At 35.0% G+C, this 20,647-nt stretch overlaps 1 protein-coding gene and 1 long non-coding RNA gene across 3 annotated transcripts in view; both read right to left on the bottom strand.

Moving 5' to 3' along the window:
• Positions 1-5,137, bottom strand: part of LOC139979947 (uncharacterized) — a 111,842-nt gene extending 106,705 nt beyond the window's left edge. For both annotated transcript variants that reach the window (XR_011797408.1, XR_011797409.1), the window contains exon 1: positions 4,301-5,137. This is a non-coding gene — a long non-coding RNA (uncharacterized lncRNA). The remainder of the gene's footprint in view (positions 1-4,300) is intronic.
• Positions 5,138-5,191: 54 nt separating this feature from the next.
• Positions 5,192-20,647, bottom strand: part of LOC139979939 (gamma-aminobutyric acid receptor subunit beta-2-like) — a 54,064-nt gene continuing 38,608 nt past the window's right edge. The window contains exons 6-9 of the mRNA XM_071991196.1: positions 14,382-14,519; positions 13,039-13,191; positions 8,534-8,775; positions 5,192-6,394 (exon numbers count right to left, since the gene is read on the bottom strand). Coding sequence (XP_071847297.1) covers positions 6,017-6,394; positions 8,534-8,775; positions 13,039-13,191; positions 14,382-14,519 — 911 coding nt within the window. The 3' untranslated portion in view covers positions 5,192-6,016. The remainder of the gene's footprint in view (positions 6,395-8,533; positions 8,776-13,038; positions 13,192-14,381; positions 14,520-20,647) is intronic.

Below are 20,647 nucleotides of genomic sequence, written 5' to 3'. Positions count from 1 at the left end.
TATAAGTAGATCGAATCAAAATGTGGAGCAAATAAACTCCTTTTGATTTTAAGTGTTTAGAAGTCTAATAAGGATAAGCGTACACCCTCAACGTGACTCCCTGGATTCCGCGCCTGGTCATTTTATTGCTAACATTATTACAGATACATAATTTGGTAAGAAGCGTAATAATGTGTATGACACATTTTTTAGCAAAGTGAAGCCAGCTGAAAATTTGTGTGGTGACGTATAGAAACAGTATAGGCCTATGAAGTTACAAGGGAAAAAATACCTTAAGCAGTTGATTAATCACTTTCAACACTTAATTACCAATCAAATCTCTTACATACATGGTTATCTTATTGCGTATATATAAATATATGGCTACTCTTCATATACAAATAATAGCATTGACTAGTGCATGTTGGCCTATATTGAACCCTGCTATATACGATATCCATGATATGCCGCTCCACAACATTTTATTCAATATTCTACCAATTTTCTCGGTTTTTGTTTCCCGTAAACCTATGATCTCTTTGAAAGACGGTAACATGATGCCACAATTTTGTTTTAATTTTGCTTAAATAACTCTGATATTTATGAGAACTAAGTCACTGTACGTAAGTCGCAAAGAATTATGGGATATAGCAAATAAAATAAATGGTATTTATCATTTTTCACTATATTATTTTCCTTAAATACTTCCTGTTCCATTCTGTAATGTAATATCTCTTGTGACAGATGTAACATAAATTGCACACGTTTTGTTTTAATCTGCTATACAATTCAAACATAAATTTGTCTCACGTCATAGCAATACATTCACCTAATGTAGACCATTTGGTAATGCTAATAAGATATTCCTTCTCTGACCATTGCCTCCCCCCCCCCCCCCCGCCCCTTTCCTTCTTCACCCGACTCTCTCCTCTTACCCTCTCCCCTCTCTCAAGAAAGAAAGACGCCCACGCTACGTGTTGTAGAACTCTCAGAGTTACATATTTTGTTACAGATTCGCAGATTTGCTCTGCTGTTATATAAATGTATAGTGAGGTAACCTGCTTCGTTAGCTGCACAATAGCTGTAACAATCTCCTATACAACTGTTTACATAGTTATTCTTTTCTAAAATATTTTCTAAAATTCTATTCTAAAATATTAGAAAAAAGAAAATATGCAGACCTTGATGGGAGACAGAAGAAAAGTTCCGACCAAATGAATAAATTAATTAACTTTCAACTGCCATAGGATCGAATAGAACCAAATTTATCCAATCATGTTTTGTGTTCCTGCAAAAATTAGTTTAGTTACCTATAATACCTCATATTGATGGTAAGACTAGTATTAACAGGGAGGTTTTGCACCTATACTACTATTAGTATACGTATGGTAATTACTAGTAAAGGTATTACTAGTGTATGGAAAGTAAGTCAGTGCTTTACTGCTAAATAAAACATTTTGACATTCAACTATATATGATTCGAATCATTTGACCTTTATTACCTCTTAGAAGCTATTTCAATTGTTCAATGATAATGAGTAACCCTATGTTACCTTGCAGGGTAGCAAGTTTGCTTTGGTTCAAAGTTTAGTTACCCACCTATGATTCTACCTACGATAAGGTAACTACACCTTACCCACTAGTATGAGTAGACCAATGACAATTCTAGTCAGTACAATATTCCCCAAACAACATGAAAACATTCCTCATTGTCGCTTTTCATTACGTTTCTTATACTTTCATCGCTTAACAGCATTATTACAAAGGAAGACGCTATAACAGAGAATACATTAGTACACATTTGACTTAATCTTACATGTCGCTAAAGTACCTCCTGTCCATTTTCAATTCTTATACCTATTCGGAACATGAAATATAACAGCATATGACCAACCATGAGCAGAAAAACTTCCTCTAGTTGAAAGCTTGCTTGAAGAGTAAAAAAAAAGCGCTAGTATACACACTCCGTTTGACAGCTCTCGTATGGTTTGTTTTGTTCCTAATATTATATTGTAATGGGATGGATGGTGGGGGGGGGGGGGTGGGAGTGGCTCAAAAGGGTATCAATTTACTTGCATGGAAATGACAGGTACACCTCTTTGGGGCGGAGTTAGACACGAACATTTTATCCAAATATGCCAAGTATGATCAAGTATATAGACAAGTATATATAGCCCTATCATAACCAGTCGATTATCAATAGATATAAGTGATGGTTATTCATTAAAACCCATGCATATATTATCATATTAATATAATATTTTGTTGTTGTCAATTCATTTGAATAATTTATATGACTATCATGTCCCTATATGCAACTGACGGTTAAGAGTAAAATAGGACTAAGAAAATATCAAGCAGCCTTTGAAGTTTAAAAGTTGCAAAACTGTCAATTTAAGTCAGCGATCCATTTTATCAAAATACGTTGCATGAAACAAGTCAAGGTAAATTTAACACGTCTGTGTGTTTGTATAAGTTATGCGCATAAATATCAAAAGGATCGATATATCCATGCATGTTATATAGGCCAAAACATTGATAACTTAGACCAGGGGTGGGCAACCATTTTAAATGAATGGGCCAGATATAAGGAGTGGAAAATTGACTGGGCCGCACCTAATCAACGACCTGCTGTTGATTTCAAACCTTTGATTCCTAGGACTTTCAAGTAATAGGTGTGTGTACTTAATCTGTATTCACAAAAACATAATGTCAATACAGTACAGTTGATAATTAATGGGGATAATAGGCCTACCTGACAGCATCATTAGTGCCGATAAATTCTAAACAGCTAGCTCGTTTTTGTGATGATGTCTCTTGAGACATCTTACGGGCCGCAAAAATTCACTGGCGGGCCGCATGTGGCCCGCGGGCCGAAGGTTGCCCACCCCAGCTTTAGGGTGTGTGTTATTTTCCTTTTAGAGTACCCTCAACAAAAGTGTAATGATAAACTAACATACAATCACATGGTTTTGTCTCTTCATTCTCTGTAATTGAATTGACGCAAATTTGAGACTAGTTTTCTTGCATGGGATATGAAATGAGTCGGTTTGATAACTAAACGAACTTTGAACTGCTGTGAACGGTGTATGTAAATATTTGTAAAGTAAACCTGGTTTTAAATATTCTTCTTGTTGCTTCTCAAGTTGCAAAATTGCGAAGCAAACCCCCCCCCCCAAAAAAAAAAAAAAAAAACTAGCTAAAAATAATTCCAGCACAACAGGATTTACACAGACAAGATCACATAATTTATAAACACAGCTTTTTCAACGGAAGTAAGAAAAGGTTAAAACAGGTGCTTAAGAAAGACTTTCTAGAGAGCTATACATAAAATGTAAACATTCAGCTAGTTTTTTTTTTTTCAAAACGGAACTTGAAAGTTAACTGCAAAAGTGAAACATCTTAACCTTTGACCCATTATTACTCTCTCTTTTTTCTTCAGGTAAAGGACACCCTACGACTAAGAAAAATATTTCAACAAAATGTGTAAAAAAAATCAAATGAACACTTTTAAATCAATTTCAATCTTCCCATTATTTTGGGTTGTTTTCCCATTATGTTTGATATATTGCATTTTCAAACTCTTTTTTTTTTTGGTACCAAAGACTGAATCATATCTGTCTAGACGTTACTATTTAAATGACCTTTTTCTGGGTTGTTTATGGGATGTATACTACAGTAAATTCAGATGTAGAAATAGTTAACCAAAAGCTGCAATAATCTAGAACTGGTTGCAAATATAAGGTATTTGTTGCACGAAATCGGAATAAAAAATGATCAGGAAAGTTGAGAAAAAATCATAGTGTTTTGAAATGTAAACTATTCGTATTTGCTCCTGCATCAAAGTTATAAGGTTTGACAAGAGAAGCATTGTTATTTAACTTTGGACAAAGAGAAGCATTGTTAGTAACTGTACCAAGTACGAAAATATTACATCCCTTATGGCAATGGGGTTAGGGGTTTACGGGGTGGGGAGTATTCATAACATTCTTTGGGGCATTTAGGGGTATTATTTGTAATAAACATTTATATTGATAGCAAGGTGCGTAACTTTGGATTCCAAAATGTCCAGCTTCTATGCTATTTTTATGCTAATTATGGGCAAATTTGGCCGCCATTTTTGTTTTTTTGATATTTTTCAAATGTTTACAGCTATTACTCTTCCAATAATTGAAGAAACCTTTTCAACATGATACCACACTTTTCAACTTTGTTCAAACTATCAAATAGTTCTGTCGTTTATCAATAACCTCCAACTGTCTCATGACAAGGAATAGGCTAGGCCTAACGTTAGGCTATACACTAAACTGCATTAACTCACCTTGATAAGGCTTGAGGCCTGTGTCAACCGATCTAATCACTACGAACAGAGCTGTCTTAAACATCTCCAATAATGTATTATTGTGAGACCCCCGAACAAGAAAAGAAAAAATAGACAATCTCATTGTTAGGACTAGAATGGTATTTGCATGCTTTCGAGTTACGACATAGATCAGTTCACTGCACACAGCTGGCATCTGAACTAGAAAACCTGGTTACGAAATCGTACAAACACTGTATGATGATGGGCGAGTGGCATAGTTTTGGCTACAGATGACGCACGTGCCCTTATTGATCAAATGATGTTAGTGCATGGAGATCTATTTCATGAGTTATTTGGTCTCTCTGTCGATATTTGTTAGTGAGGTGCTGCGGCCTATACGGCATCATTGAGTGAAGGCTTGAATTGTTGTATGTGGGTTTTATATTTCTGATTAGGCGTGTTATTTTCATAACCGAGGGCGGTGTGCAAGAGTAAAAAAACCTGTAATGAAATTATTCGGAGTTTGAAAACTTCTTTGGAAGGCACATCAAGCCAAAAATACCAAACAAAGGCTTCTGGGTGGCCGGGGGGATTTCATTTTTTCTTCTTCTCCCAAGTCATCTCAAATGGAATAATTTGCTCATAATTTGGGATAAAGTGAAAATCTTTTTCGCCAAATGCTTTACTGTTTGGGTACACTGAATTGGAATAGGAGGTTGACATGTTTTTGCATAGCCGGGCAGGATTCTTGTTCTTGTTGTTGTTGTGAGTTCTGGATTGTAATGAAAATTGGAGTCATCCTGCCTATTCTTAAGTATTTTGTTTTTGTAACGTAAGCAAACTGATGTTCGTTTACAAATCCCTCACTCCCCTCCCCCGACCCACCCCACCCTAAAGAAAGATCAACTCATTTTCTATATTTGCCACTTAAATTAAGCCTGTTGGATACAGGAAACTCAATTAGTGATTTTCTTGAAAATGTTTACCAAAATCGAGTAATATTCAGCTAATGAAAATTCGCAAGAAAAATGCAAGCAACCCTTCATTTATATACGGTCATAGTGTAACAAGACAACGCTATAGATGGAGTAAATATATTTCAACGATAAGAGATGATTATTCAAAACTGGCTTATTACAGTTTTCTTGCAGGACCTTCTTCTGTTAGTCCTTAGACACGATTATATGTAGATTAGTCGAGACATTCTCTGCTTCAACGGAACAATTTCTATAAATATTTCTAATTTTGAAACACCGCAAGATACCATTACAAAGAAAAAAAAAACCCAAATGGATAACTATTACTGTCAACTGCAAGAGGTACTATATGCTTAAAAAGATACATAAATATATGTCTGATCACATTCGGAGCGTCTGTCACATCGCTGTTGTTGTTTTTTTGTTTGCAGCGCCACCTACCTAAACCCCTCCTATTCTCGACCAATTCGTCATCCTCCAAGAATCATTGCGCTAATTGAGGTGCGTTTCATCCTGTTCTGCGTCTGGGCCATCTTTTCTCCTTTATTTGTTTTACCTTTGTGCTATAGTAAGCCCATTTTTTTCTTTCTCAGTAGTAAACAAAAAATGCGTTTCGTATGTGTTACCGTACATATAGACCACACGCATCTGTAAGAGACATCCTTGGAAGCCAAGACTGGGCATGCGTAGAAATCCACAAAGTCCACGGAGGTATCATTTCTGCACAAAAACGCCAATATTCATATATATATATATATCACTCATTGTAAAGTTTCGTCAAATAGCTAGACCAGTAGACAATATTGAATATGACGAAACTGGTCGGGAAGAGAAACCTCGCACACCTGTCTATAGTGTCGACATCGGTCATTCTTGAAAGGAATAATCTGATTTTCTTCTTGCGCCCTCTATTTACCCTTCTCGATCTGCCGTTGGACCAAGTCCTCTGTTTGTACTTCAAACTGGTGGTTCTGTATCGTACAGGTGAGGGCGTGACTGTACTTGCATAACTAGGCGGCTCTGGAGTTGGACCGTTCAGTCTTCGTAAACTAATCTCTTCTCTCCACGGCGTAGTATCGGAATCAGCTTCCAACTCATCGACTTGAGCAAGTCTAAGAGCAACCTGTCTGTTGTACTGAAATATGAAGAAAGGAGTGCAAACTCTTTGGTTTTTTGTGTTTTTTCTTGGAGTATATAAATAAATGAATGATGTAGGACATTAAACTCTTCTCAATTTCTCTCAAACAGCTTTCCCATTGCAATTCATTATACAAATGCCTTTAGTAATGTCATTCATTAGTATAGGCTATATTGTGAAGATTACACACCTTTTTTCCTAACAACAAAATTATTACTGATAGTCATTTGGCAAATCTTGAAGCAAGAAACAAGTTGCTACCAAGATGTACGATTTTAGCGTCAATGATTCGTCAGATCTTTGTTTTTGTCTTCAAATTAAACTCTCTTTTTTTTGAATGTCAAGTAATATCGTTTAATATGGAAACTCATGAATAAAATATATTTATCGTGATGTAAACATATTTCAGCAAACGTAAGTTGGATGACACACTGAAAATGTTTCATCAAGCTACCAATAAAACAAATAAATGCATCAAGTTATATAAATCTCTTTCAGGTGTTTGCTATCCTAAAACATCTCTGACCTTTAGAGAAAGTGCAGTTGAAAGAGAACCCCCTCCACCCGCCCCCAATAAAAATGTTTTGAACAAACTGCTAATGTATACTAATCTACTTAAAGGCCCGAGTATGTAACTTCTGCTTTGCCTTTTCTCTCAGTGATTCTACCAAAATAATTTTCAAACTGGAAAGCAAAAAAAAAAAAAAAAAAAGCCTAATAAAAAAAACCTGCTATCAAACTGTTTATCAACGAAAGCAAAACAAAGGAAACCTGTTTGCGTTAAATGTTATCTTGACTGGATCTGTTATACTGAGGCAAATCGTTACAAAGTTAAAAGAACACAAGTTTAATTTCAGAAATAGAACAACAGAGAGACGGAAGCCTTAGTTTGGGTAAAGAGTATACATACAGATAAATGGGAGCTGGTATATAGTTCTATCGAGCAATGGTCTAATGGGAGATAAGATGTTCGTCATATAATGATGTTATAAGAGACAACGTACGAAGAACGCAGTGAAGAGAGGTAAAACCCTGGCTTTTTGCTCTTTCTCTCTCTCTAATGTATATCCTTATTTCACTTCTAACACATGCCAACATCTTAAATCTATTGCTTCGGGGAAGTATTTTAGAGAATGCGTGTATGTGTGTGTGTGTTTACTCCTTAGGGACACTCCATTATACATGCCCAGGTGTCATAACCAGAGTAGAGAGATTTTTAAAGTAATGTATCAAGATAAGTGGAGCAGAACCATTCATTTCGGAAGGGATTCAAGGTGTTACACCCTATGTGTCGTCTTATGTCCCTTTGAGCTTAATGTCCGATGAAAGAAAAAAACAGCAGAGACTGGCTCTGTTCTTAGATTAGATCTTCGTGAATCAGGACTTTTATCACGTGATAGCACTGTACGTGATGTGGTACAAATTAACCAAGAATTTAAACTAAGGTATAGTGGTGATTAACCTAACAAAATTACTTAACCGTGTAATCCCCCCCCCCCAACGCACCCTCCTCACCCCTACACCACAGCCACAATCACTCAATTGTTACTATAGTAAGTCCAATTTTCAGGCAGAACGTCATGTTTTGCTATCCCCATAAACAGGTGCGGTTTACTGGCAATGAGGTCCAATATGTCATGTGACGACATTTTCCGCCTGACGTTATTACCAGTTTAGCCTTAAAGGAGTATACCACACTGAGAATTGGCGTATTTTTTAAATGTGAATACCATGAAAGCCGGAATAGCTGTAGAAACCGTTAAACCATACTTACAATCATTATTTTTTATTTTCTATTGTCTTGGACTCTAATGTTTCAATAACTAATATTCAGTGTACGATAATCGTTTAAAAGGGAAATTAGTATTGGCCCCCAAATTTTAGCCCCTAAAAATTGCTAGAAGTTTTCAAAAGTTTATTTACCGAGAGGCTCCGATCCTTCTACATTTTTCAGACATAGAGGACGTTTTAATTAAGTAGGCACTTAAACATATCGCAAGTGAGGCGAGATGCTTTGAGAGTAATAATAAAAAAGTGTTTTTTTTTTTTTAAATCTGAGTATAAGTGACCATTTGTATTGGATTATTTATCTAGCATATTTGTGGGCCAATACTGATGACCATTAACAGTACTTACATCATCTAGCTTATCGTCCGTATATTTCTTGGAGTTATCTGTGTCCTTGGTGGCCTCGAGTGCTTTTTGCTTCTGTTTTGACCAGTAGTGAAAGTTGACTAATGCATATTCAACGAGCGCGGAGAAGACGAAGGCATAACAGACTACCACGTAAATATCAATGGACTTAATGTATGAAATGCGAGGTAAGGACGCCCTCACACTGGTACTAATGGTTGTCATGGTGAGGACTGTTGTAATACCTGTAGAAGCAGAAAATGAAAAGGGAGAAAAAAAAATCAAGACATAAATGAGCAAATATATAATTTAGATATAATATTTCATAATTTTCATTATTATTATTATACTAAGGTAGAGAAAACAAAGAATTAGTTTGAAATAAAAAGACGCTTGACGTGACAGCGTAATGATCACGTGGTTACAGTCATAATTTAGAGGGGACAGGGGGTTGCGAGTGGACCAAGCTGTTTGGTTTTTCGTAAAACCAGGCTCTATTTTGGCTGGCTGTTGTTTATTTAAATTTTATTTTTTGAAATTATACGCGTTTTTTTTTTAAATTATATCTCAAACCTATATATGGATATACAAAAATTAATTGAAATTGAAATTTGATCAGAATTGTTTAGTATGAATGCATAGAGAATAAAACACGAGTCAAAGACTGTATAATTACCCCACCTTAGCTATAGATCACATAGGTTTTAAGCGTCTACTCGAAATTTTTGGATAAATAAATTAACAAACTTGTTTAAGAACTCTAGCTTATGTTTTAATTTAAAAAATAATACCAATGCAAAGGCCCTAATGCGCAATTACTTGATCGTAACTAATGTAAACCGTATTAGTTTCAAACTAATATGGATATGTTGACAAACTTTACAAATTCATAAAGAATTGTCAATATCACGTTTTTCTCTTAGTTCTGCATGCATTGTGGTCATTACATATTAATAGTAATAATTTGATTTTCGATTCATATATATAGTTCCTTTAAAGTTTGAAACTAAAGGACAAATGAACCCTATCTTGATAAAAATTGGAGTCATCACGTTTTTTTGTGTTTTTGTTTTAAGAAGAAGAAGAAAAAAAGAAATATTTTATTCAATTTTTTTTAACCGTTAAACCGAGATAATCAAGAATGAATACATATATACAGCTAGAATACCATTTATTTACCCAAAAGTTAGAATTAGCATGACTATACACACGCACACAGACATACTACACTCTTAGTTTGGTGAAAAAAATTACAAAATAAATCATTCGATCGTCAACCGAGAACTGCAATACTCAAAAAGAATAATGATGGCCGATATTACTCTGTTGAAATCTTTTATTTATGTAAATTGTTTGAGGAGGGAGGAGGGGAATTGTGATGTTATGTCTTTTCTGTCCAAGATCCAGATTGCATGATTGATGTGCGTGCATATTTGATTTGTCAATGTTATGTATGTTGGTTACTTGCTCTGAAGGACGGGTCTCATTTACATTTGTAATGAGTTTAACCGTGCAATGGTATCTTTCCAGGGGTTTTCTCCAGATTCAGCTCAACATACAATAGTTCAACCAGAGGAAGAAAGATTTAATATTAAGAGAAGAATTTATTTCTCCTGTTATAAATAATTGAATTTTGCAAGTGATAGGTTTTTGAGTCAGTTACGACAAATATTATCCTCCCCTCGTTTTACACCTCACACACACACACACAGGTGTGTTTTACATTCAGACCGAGGACCCCATTGTTTCTTCCATTGTTCAAATCCACGTACCCTAACCTTAACAATACCCCATCACAATAGAATTCTTTCGAGGACGTGGTGATTCTTTAGAAATCACATCCGAGGACCTGGAATTCTTTTGTTCAAGTCCTCGATCAGGATACAAAACAAGTGCACACTCTCACATTTCATTCCTCCCATCACCTAAATATGACTGATTTCATTCTAAACCTTACCACGTTATTATCTATAACAATTAATTATCTGTATATTTAAAGTTGCTAATTTATTCCATGTTGTTATTAATTAACGGTTGCGTTGTCCATGCGCATTCAAAGGTTAGTTACCCTGTCGATCCCGCTTTACCCCCCCCCCCCATCCTCCACACCTCACCATTTTTTCATAGGAATTAATTAATTTTTATTTATGTTTAAGCCATAAAATGCAGCCAATTTCTCGACCATCCCCGAAGAGTTACCCTCCCCCCCCCCCCGGCCCCCTTCGAAGAAACAGAACGGGTGCCTCTACGTTCTGAATGAGTGATTGCGGTACCTATGAGAATACAAAAGCCAATTCTCTCCCTCTCTATCTCTATATCTTACCCCGCTTCTTCCGCCCAACCCATCCCTCAGTAGTGAACAATCAAAAAGGGTTAAATAATTGTAAAAACTATAAACCGCTTTCGATTTCGTGAAAGTTGCATTGCATAGTTACAGACTTAAACAAGACAGGAAACACATATAGTAACACTCCTTTAGGGTTTTCTGTGGAACCTACTAAACGATCTTTTCTTATACTTGAGGTATACCTCCTGGTGGGAGGTACAACATACATGGATTTGGTAACGTGAGAATGTTACTCCTCAGAGAGGGTTTCAATCAATTGCAGAGGACTTTATCGAATGTGTAAATTAGATAGCTTCAGAAGCCCTAATTTCAGTCGATCTCGTGTGACTATCAAGGGTTTTGTTTTAGTTTTGTTTCACGTTTGATTCAGCACTCATGTTTCGTTTTTGTTTTTGTTATGAATTGATCAGTGACCATCGCTTGTTTTGAAATCGTGCCTTAAACAGACAGTGAATATTGAATAAAGTCATTTCGTATAGAAAGCCAGATCGGGACCATGGGGAATTATGTGACCGGACCCCCCATTATTGAATTCTTAAATTTTCCTTAAGTTTATTGATTTGATCAGTGACCATCGCTTGTTTTTAAATCGTGTCTTAAACAGACAGTGAAGTTTGTATATAGTCATTGGTGTGGAAAGCCAGATCGGAACCATGGAGAAATTATGTGACCGGACCCCCTTTCTTGAATTCTTAAATTTTCCTTAAGTTTATTGATCAGTTTATTGATTTGATCAGTGACCATCGCTTGTTTTGAAATCGTGTCTTAAACAGACAGTGAAGTTTGAATATAGTCATTAGTGTGGAAAACCAGGTCGGAACCATGGGGAAATATGTGACCGGACCTCCTTTTCTTGAAGTCTTGAATTTTCTTTAAGTTTATTATGAAAATTAGAATAGAGTTTTATTCATCCCATATTTCCTCAGGCGGAGAGGACAAATTAATTCGTTTAATTTACACGATTTCAATTTCACAACGTATCAAGAAGAAAATATATATATATATATATATATATATATACATATGTGTGTGTTTATATACTGTTAATATATACTGTGACAATTATTCCTCCCCTAAACCAACCTGTTTAAATATAGAAAAGCAACTGTTCTACAAAAGTTGTGTACATTTTAATGACAGTATACACATTATTGCAAGGTATTGTGTATGTTTGTGTGCAATGCCAAATCGCGTATAGTTTATAGTACACAAACACGTAGGTAGTGGTTCCTGCATGTAGGCAGGAATTGTAAAACGTATATATTTCAATACTATAGAGGGTATCTCCAAATCCTCGTTTAAAGACGTCTGTTGCGTAGTCACGAATTCATTTTAGAAGCCGAGACGGGTCCAAATCTCACAGGGTCTATTTTAAAGAATCCTTGAGTAGCGCCCTCTTTATGTGTCTACATGGTACCGCCGTTGTTTGTACACATTGTGGGGACATGACAACCGATCTCTCGGAGAAGTATTATACTGATATAAAGACCATGTGGGATACCTTTATTCGAAGGAAAGATCCACAAGAGACATGAATCATTTTAAGAGACGCCTGCAGAATGTAGTTTTTTGAGAGGGACTACTTTTAGTTTAAGAAGATATGATGAGTAAATTTCTTAACAACCTAATCATGTGACATAGGCAACAGAAAGTAGCATAAATGTCAGGGGTATATTAAGACCGTTGTAGAAATGTTTACATATATATCATGAAAGAAAACCAGAGAAATAAGATATGACTCATAATTGACAAAGAGGTCTAATGTTTTAGAAAAGTCTTTTTATTCGAATGCCAAGTATTGCCGACGAAGATTCCAGTGGGGAACGACAATTCCAATATACTTTCTAAAACATTACTCCATATTTGTCAATTATGAGTCATATCTTAGTTCTCTGTATTTCTCTAATAATATTTTCTTTGGAGTAAATGTGGATTTTCTTTATAATATATATATATATATATATTTTATAAAAGTCAAAAGTTTGCCAGATATCATTTAATAAGTTTTTGATTTTGTTATATTTTGTTTTCTGTGTTTGGTTGTTTGTATGTTTGGAGTTGAGGTTTTTTTAGGGGTGGGGGATGAGGGGTCTTCATTATTTGTGTTATTGTTATAATTTATCTCTAGAAATAAAATAAGCAAAAAAACAAAATATGTTACCCAGAGCAACCCTCGCCGAGGTTGCCTCATGGTTGATCCAGAAGGAGACCCATGAGAGGATGACGAGAAGGATGGAAGGTAAATATGTTTGGAGGATGAAAAACCCGATACTACGTCGTAAACGAAAGCTAAGAGATAATCGAGCATATGCGCCTTTAAAAGAGAAAAAAACGAAAGAAAGAAAGAAAAATAGTTAGAAGACAGAGAAAAAATATATATATATTCGTGATCATCTCCGTGTCACGAGATACTATCATAAATATGCAAGGACACATTAACACAATTACGACAATTTTTGTCGTTTCTACATCGCCAATGAAATGTAAAACCTTTCGAGTGGTCTAACTCTGGTCACGATATCAAGAGGCCTATGTATACCACTCCAAGGGTAACCTTATGATGTATCCTTTCGCCATAAACCAGAAAATGGGTAAGTGATATCGCATAGTCAGAAAAAATTTATGCGTGGGTTCATTCAACGTGGTCGGCGATAAGCTTTTAACGCATAGGACATAGTAAATAGATTTTAAAACAAATTCTTTTGCTTTTTAAAGAAAAGACAATTCGCGAGATTAAAAAATAATAATATTTGTATATTGCTACTACAATTGATAATGCAGATTAATTTTTGATAAACGGCAAATTAAAAAATTGAAATGTTAAAAATTGTATCTAACTTAATACACGAAAATGAGAAAATAATAGTGCATACAAATGAGTACACATTCACACATATGCATATCGTACACAATAACAGTGTCGTGGTAAGTTCAAAATGGCTTCAACTAGCTTAGGCATAGCTTAATTGAAGATTTTCCGTTTTTTCTGCTTCTGCTACTTTTATTCCTGAGGGAGGGGGGGGGTGGGAGGTGGGGCTTCTTTTGTTTTTCTTTTGTTTCCAGCAGACAACTGCAGATAATGTATGCCTCATCACAGTGCGTTATGACGTTCCGATTCCGTGCTATCCTGCATTGTAACATATTGTCAGGGAACACACCCGATAGTATTATTAAAATAGAGTACAACCGAAGTGTATAAGTGCCATGGCCGATAGATTTACTTATATGATGCTTTAAAGGGCATCAGGTTTGCCTCAAAAATATGCTAGAAGTCAAATAATGGTCTCTCATGGTCGTATTTCAACGAAAATTTAACTGCCATTCTCAACTGTATTTGTTCCTCTAATAGGCATTTAATTTTGGCTAAGTGACCACCCTACACGAAATTCATATCCCGAACTTTAATGAGGTCTTTAACGTAAAATATCAAATGATTATGGTGTTATTTGATAATGGCAAATAAATAAATTACTGTGTTGGTATTCTTTATTAATGTCGTCTTACCTGTCGAGAACGTTATCATACGAGACACGACTTTGTGGTCAACAAGAGTAAATTGCGCCATCTCTAATGACTCAATGCCTTCGATTGATTGGTTTCCGAAGTACCAAGAAAACGTGACGTCCTCTGTAGTATATCCATCTGGAAGAAAATTAAACGAAATAGAATGATTGCTCGGATGAGATTTACCCGCAATTACGGAAAACCCATATTCTAATATTTCTATTTCTTCTCATTATTACTATTTCTAAATTCAAAGTTCTATATCATTTTGACTTGGGTTAACAGTTTGTCGCTCACACGAAGCAAAGAGAACAGTCAGTGCAATCTGAATTGCATAAAAAAAATGAATATATAATGGACCTCTTTCAACCTTCCCTTCACCCTCTTTTAATCCCCCTTTCATGTCCTTTTGGTGTTCGGTGTCGCTACCAAAAAAAAAGCGTAAGTCTGAGGGAAGAAAACATGATCAAAATGCATGTGGGATATAAGAAATATGGGCACAGATGTGGCTTATGTATAAAAAAAAATAATCCAAAATGCCATTGTCAACAGAGATAATGGCCTCGTAATTTCTTTTGTCGGTGGTTCCCCTACAGCAGGGTTTCCCTAACTTTATCCCCCCCCCACCCACGAACCCCCTGTGAATGTCAGAGTTGTCCACGAACCCCCAATTTTTCGAGACACGATCTGAGTCATTATTATATTATAATACGCAGAACAGTGCTTCATAATAGATCAAGTATCACATGCATGGTACGGTACTACTATGGCAACAAATGCGTATGGAACGCGAAAAGAGTTTGTCGATAGGTACGACTTTTGTACATTGCTAAACTATATGATATATCAGATTTTAGTGCAACAAAAAGTATACTCTAGTTTTGACTTTCAGTAACGTTTCACGAACCCCATAGGATGGACTCACGCACCCCCTGGGGGATCTGGCAACCCCCCCCTACAGATTGAAAGATACCAGACTACCAAATGTGGTAATCCCTCCCTCATCCCTTTGGAGGAAGTTTATATCTCAGCAGTAGCAGCAGAAGTTGTTGTCGAATTTTTGTCCTACTACTACTACCGGTACTACCTAATATAACTTCTATCCTTTGTTCATATTGCACTAATTGTAGTTTATTGTAATCCAGCCTCTACTCGAATCCAGCTTTTATATACGAGCCTTCAAACTGAGAGTATAACATCCTAATATGTCTATATGGTCAGCTTTCAATTACTTGAGCGTGATGAACAGAAACGAAAATGGAATATCTAATGGTCAATTTATCTTTTCTTTACGCATATTGGAGGGTTTTCTTACTCGTTTACAGTTTCAAAGAATAGACAACTTTTGTTAAACCGTTTTTTCTCTTTCGTCCATCTCGGGCTATTAAAAAAACCTTTGATAATAACCTTGTTTTGTCAGCTCTATTTCCCACGAGAATTTTGAAATGATCAATATCTTTAACCAATGATATACTCTGACTTCCCAGAAGGATGAATAAACCCTTCTTCTTCTTCTTTTTTGTTTGTTTCATGAGGCTGAGAGAGGATGCGACAGTTTCGTCTGAGTGCATCCTTAAAAGATCAAGGATCATACCACAGATTACAACTTAAACTAGAAAAGTTACGGTTCCTGGTTCCATAAAGATATTTCTGCCCTCTCTTCTAGGGCTTATCCGAGGGCCTTTTGGAAAGGGAAAAGAGTCTGGAATTGTTGTTCTCATTTTTCAAGAATCTACTTCATTCTCGATGTATATATTGGTTCAGGGGTTTTGAATTCAATATCAATCCCTTCCGTCACTCTTTCCCCCAACAGACATGCAGATAGACATACAAAAATAAAAGCGGGGCAAAAATGTGATCGTCGAAAAATGACAAAAGCTGACCATTGTTTACAGTTATGGTATTTCCGACCATCTGGCGCATTTATGCATCTTAAATCGTTTTTTTTCTAGTCCTGGAAATAATAATTACACTAAATTAAACTAAAATTATTCTGATATATATGCTAGTTATTTTACGTCCATCTAATATGTCACTTTTTTCATTTTATTTTTTATAATTTATATATCTTTGATGTCTTGATTGAATATACATTCGTCATAAATATTCATGAGTTAGGTCTACTGTAATCTTCGTTGTGAGCACACAGAATTACCATGTACAAATGTGACTTTTTACTATGTTTTACTATGTATATATCTTTGATATCTTGATTGAATATACATTCGACATGAATATTCATGAGTTAGGTCTACTGTAATCCTCGATGTGGGCACACAGAATTACCATGTACAAATGTCACTTTTTACTATGTTTTACTATGTATATATCTTTGATGTCTTGATTGAATATACATTCGACATGAATATTCATGAGTTAGGTCTACTGTAATCTTCGTTATGGGCAAACAGAATTACCATGTACAAATGTGACTTTTTACTATGTTTTACTATGTATATATCTTTGATATCTTGATTGAATATACATTCGACATGAATATTCATGAGTTAGGTCTACTGTAATCCTCGATGTGGGCACACAGAATTACCATGTACAAATGTCACTTTTTACTATGTTTTACTATGTATATATCTTTGATGTCTTGATTGAATATACATTCGACATGAATATTCATGAGTTAGGTCTACTGTAATCTTCGTTATGGGCAAACAGAATTACTATGTACAAATGTCACTTTTTACTATGTTTTACTATGTATATGTCTTTTATGTCTTGATTGAATATACATTCGTCATGAATATTCATGAGTTGTGGGCACACAGAATTACCATGGTCATTACAAATGGTCACAGACACTCTCTATAGAGATATTGTTGACACCTGCTCGCCCATTAAAATTTCAATAATAGTATATTTTAATGCTGTGTCGTGTACAAAGGAAACAATAACGGTAAATTTGTTAGTTGACTGTTTTTTTCTTCGCAATGTCCATACATGTGCGTGCAGTGTAACAATACCTGCTATACCTTCTGCACAAGAGGTATCGATTCGTTACCAGTTAGTGTAAAGCAACCGCGGTGAATATCAATAAGGTAATGCAAAAACAATTTAAACAAAATCTAGGTCAGCGTTCCCATGCGTTTGTTAGAATAAATACATCTATGTCTATATGACAGACTTGAAAAACAAAGTAATTAATATACAAGAAAGAAAGACAATTAGTAACGGAACGAACCCCGCATGTACTGTTGAAACATATATTATACGGACCATGTATGCAGTAGTTACATATATTATATATATGTAAATATATATATATATATATATATATATATATATATATATATATATATATATATATATATATATATATGTTATACACTCCGGTATGTCATTAATTAAAAAAAGGTTGAAGAATAAAATAAATAAACAATCGTATACATATATGACCTTTAGATAATAAATCTTTGGGTAAATGGTAATACATGTAATATCACCGTCATGAATTCGTCATGTTTATAGCTGGTTGGGGGTATATATTTCAAACAGCTGTTTTGTTGAGGCCTTGGTCGACAACTTGACCAATTTTAGAATCAGGAAACAGGATTTGACGCATCAATACGAATTATACACATATAAAACATTAATATATTACAATATCAAAAATATTGCTAAACAATGTAATAACCTGTAGTTTAGTTCCTGAAACTTTGCAAAATAAAGAAAAATTCATTCGGGGACAAGAGGAAAGGTAAGTTGCTCCACTAGAAGTCCAAAATGTTTCTTCCATTTCCTGTTTTTTTTACTTCTTTTTTTAAAAAAAAATTTAAATTTTATTTTGTTCTCACAAACAAGATTCTCTGAGGATACATATAATATATCAATGTTGTTTTACTACACCTTGAAATATATAAATCGTGTATATTACATCATGTCAATATTTGTTAATTACATCAGATCCATGCAGAACCAGTAAATCTGCTATGTCATTCAAAATCACGCATGCTTTTAACTCCATTCATTTGGGTGTATTCATTTATTGCGCATTGTTTGTATTATCTTCGTCAATTTACCCAGTCAATCAAAAAATTCGATAACATCACACCTAGCTGTAAAATGGCCTAAAAATTTCGTCCGTGTTTTTTTTTCTAATCTTAACTTGAAGATTTTACGCAATGTTGCCCCACCCCCCCCCCTCCCCCTTATCGAGTCCAGACTCATAGTCCATTTAAATGCACCATAAATTCAAGGTGTGAAAAAGAACTATATTTTATCTTATATGTTTTTTATTTCTATCTTATTTATAAAATCAAAACAACAACAAACAAATTGGAAGGTGCCAGTTATAGCACTTTCAAACCGTGTCGGATTAATTTATAAACAGATCTATGAAAAAAAAAGTTTTTTGGAAATGTAACCGGGTAACTCAATTTAATGTTTTCGATCAAACACTTCCATTTGACCTTGCGTGACAGTAACGTGTTAAGTATAACTCAGTTAGTAAAGGTGTCCATGCTGTATAACCTTTTGTAGAGAGCATTAAACTTTAAAGGTGCAGGTTGTGCTTGGGGGATCGATGAAAGCAGAATATTGTCTGTTACCATATGTTAAAACTCAAAAGACATATATCAAAACATTTAACTGTCTAATTTATAGGTAGTGTTGATGTTTTAAAATGCTTACACCCACGGGAATGTAGAATAGAAACAAATACTGATTCCATTGTATTTTTGAAGTCTGAGGGTTGCTACCAAATTAACTAATCCGGATGTTTATTTTATGAGGCAATCCTTTTTAAAACATATATATTTTGATTATTCGCATCAAACAGGTTCTATTGATTCTTCAATATGTGTTATCATAATAAACCTCGAGTTTTGGTGTAAAATAGTCCTTGTGCATGAATGACATACTGGTTTTTTAAATGATCGTTAGTATGATTCGATCACAGCTATATACAGCTATATACTTGTAGAGCAAAGGATATAGACTATATTCCTTATGCATAAACCACTATACTACATTTGTATTTATAGGCTACACTAGAAGTGTATGATTTGCCCACACCTACATAGATAGCCTATACCTCTAAAGCAAAGGTCATATAGGCTATAGTCATTTTACATATGAACCAATACTATACTGATAGGCTACACTGGAAGTGTACGATTTTGTACACATCTATCGGCTAGCCTATACCGCAGACATTTACTCTCTTACTACACTAATTCACGTTGTATTTCGCCTAATGCCTATACTCGCTTGACTTGTACACTAAACGGTCGTGAACTCGTTTTGTTGATTGGTAAGTAACTCTCTTCCTTCTTCCTAATCAATATACGCGTTATTCGTCCCAGTGAAGAAAGCGAACAGTCGATACCGCGGGCATTTGGGCTGCACTTTACCGAGAAGACAAATTAGACAACAATCTTCTCCTACAATACTTATAGGAACTAAACAGATTTGCTATATACCTATACAAAGCTATAACCTATACTCTAAGCAAGAACGCGACATTTTAACTTTCTAAAAATGCTCTCGTCTATAATAAATATGCATGTTTTTTAACAATTGTCTTTTACGAAAAAAAACCGTCCCTTGGCATACAGAAATGACTCACATTCTAACAAATTAAGTTATCCAACAATATTGAAACATATCTGACTGCTGTTATTCGTTATTGTATTATAGTCAATAAACTGAAATGTCGGGGAAAGAAACTTGAAAGAAAGCGACCACAGACGAAAACAATTTACCATGAGTCTATTTCATGGCATATATATATACACCTACCTATATGTAGTTTCAATCGAGCCTATCTGCCCTAAATTTCAAAATATCATGCATGCACTCGATGCCGTAAGCTGAATGCATAGGATATTTGTGTAGAGTTCGTATAGTGTTCACTTTTCTCTCTCACAGACATTTATTAATATACAGAGGTCTGCTCTTTTGAGGCCTGTTTGTATCGAAGTTACCCCATTTAGATGATAATATCGTCAATATAATAATAATCAGAAAAGGCGAAGGTTTTTTGTTAAGCATTTGTCAAACGCTAGCTGAACTTAGATACTTTTCAATAACGTTACATCGGTAGGCAGTCTGTAACGTCTTTGCAAGAAAAACGATCGTACCAGGCCGTCCTATAGTTGTTGTCAACTTGAGTCCACGGGAAAAAACCTATTGATGACAAAATGGCGTCCATGGTGCTAGGTATGGTTAGCATTAATAAAATGAATCTGCATATCGTCAATTAGTATTAATTAATTCCTTTTATACTTTTACTATTTTTCTACTTTCGATCA

The sequence above is a fragment of the Apostichopus japonicus genome, chromosome 14, assembly GCF_037975245.1.
Source record: "Apostichopus japonicus isolate 1M-3 chromosome 14, ASM3797524v1, whole genome shotgun sequence".
In the NCBI taxonomy this organism is placed as follows: Eukaryota; Metazoa; Echinodermata; class Holothuroidea; order Aspidochirotida; family Stichopodidae; genus Apostichopus; species Apostichopus japonicus.
This window is presented reverse-complemented; position numbering and strand designations above follow the sequence as displayed.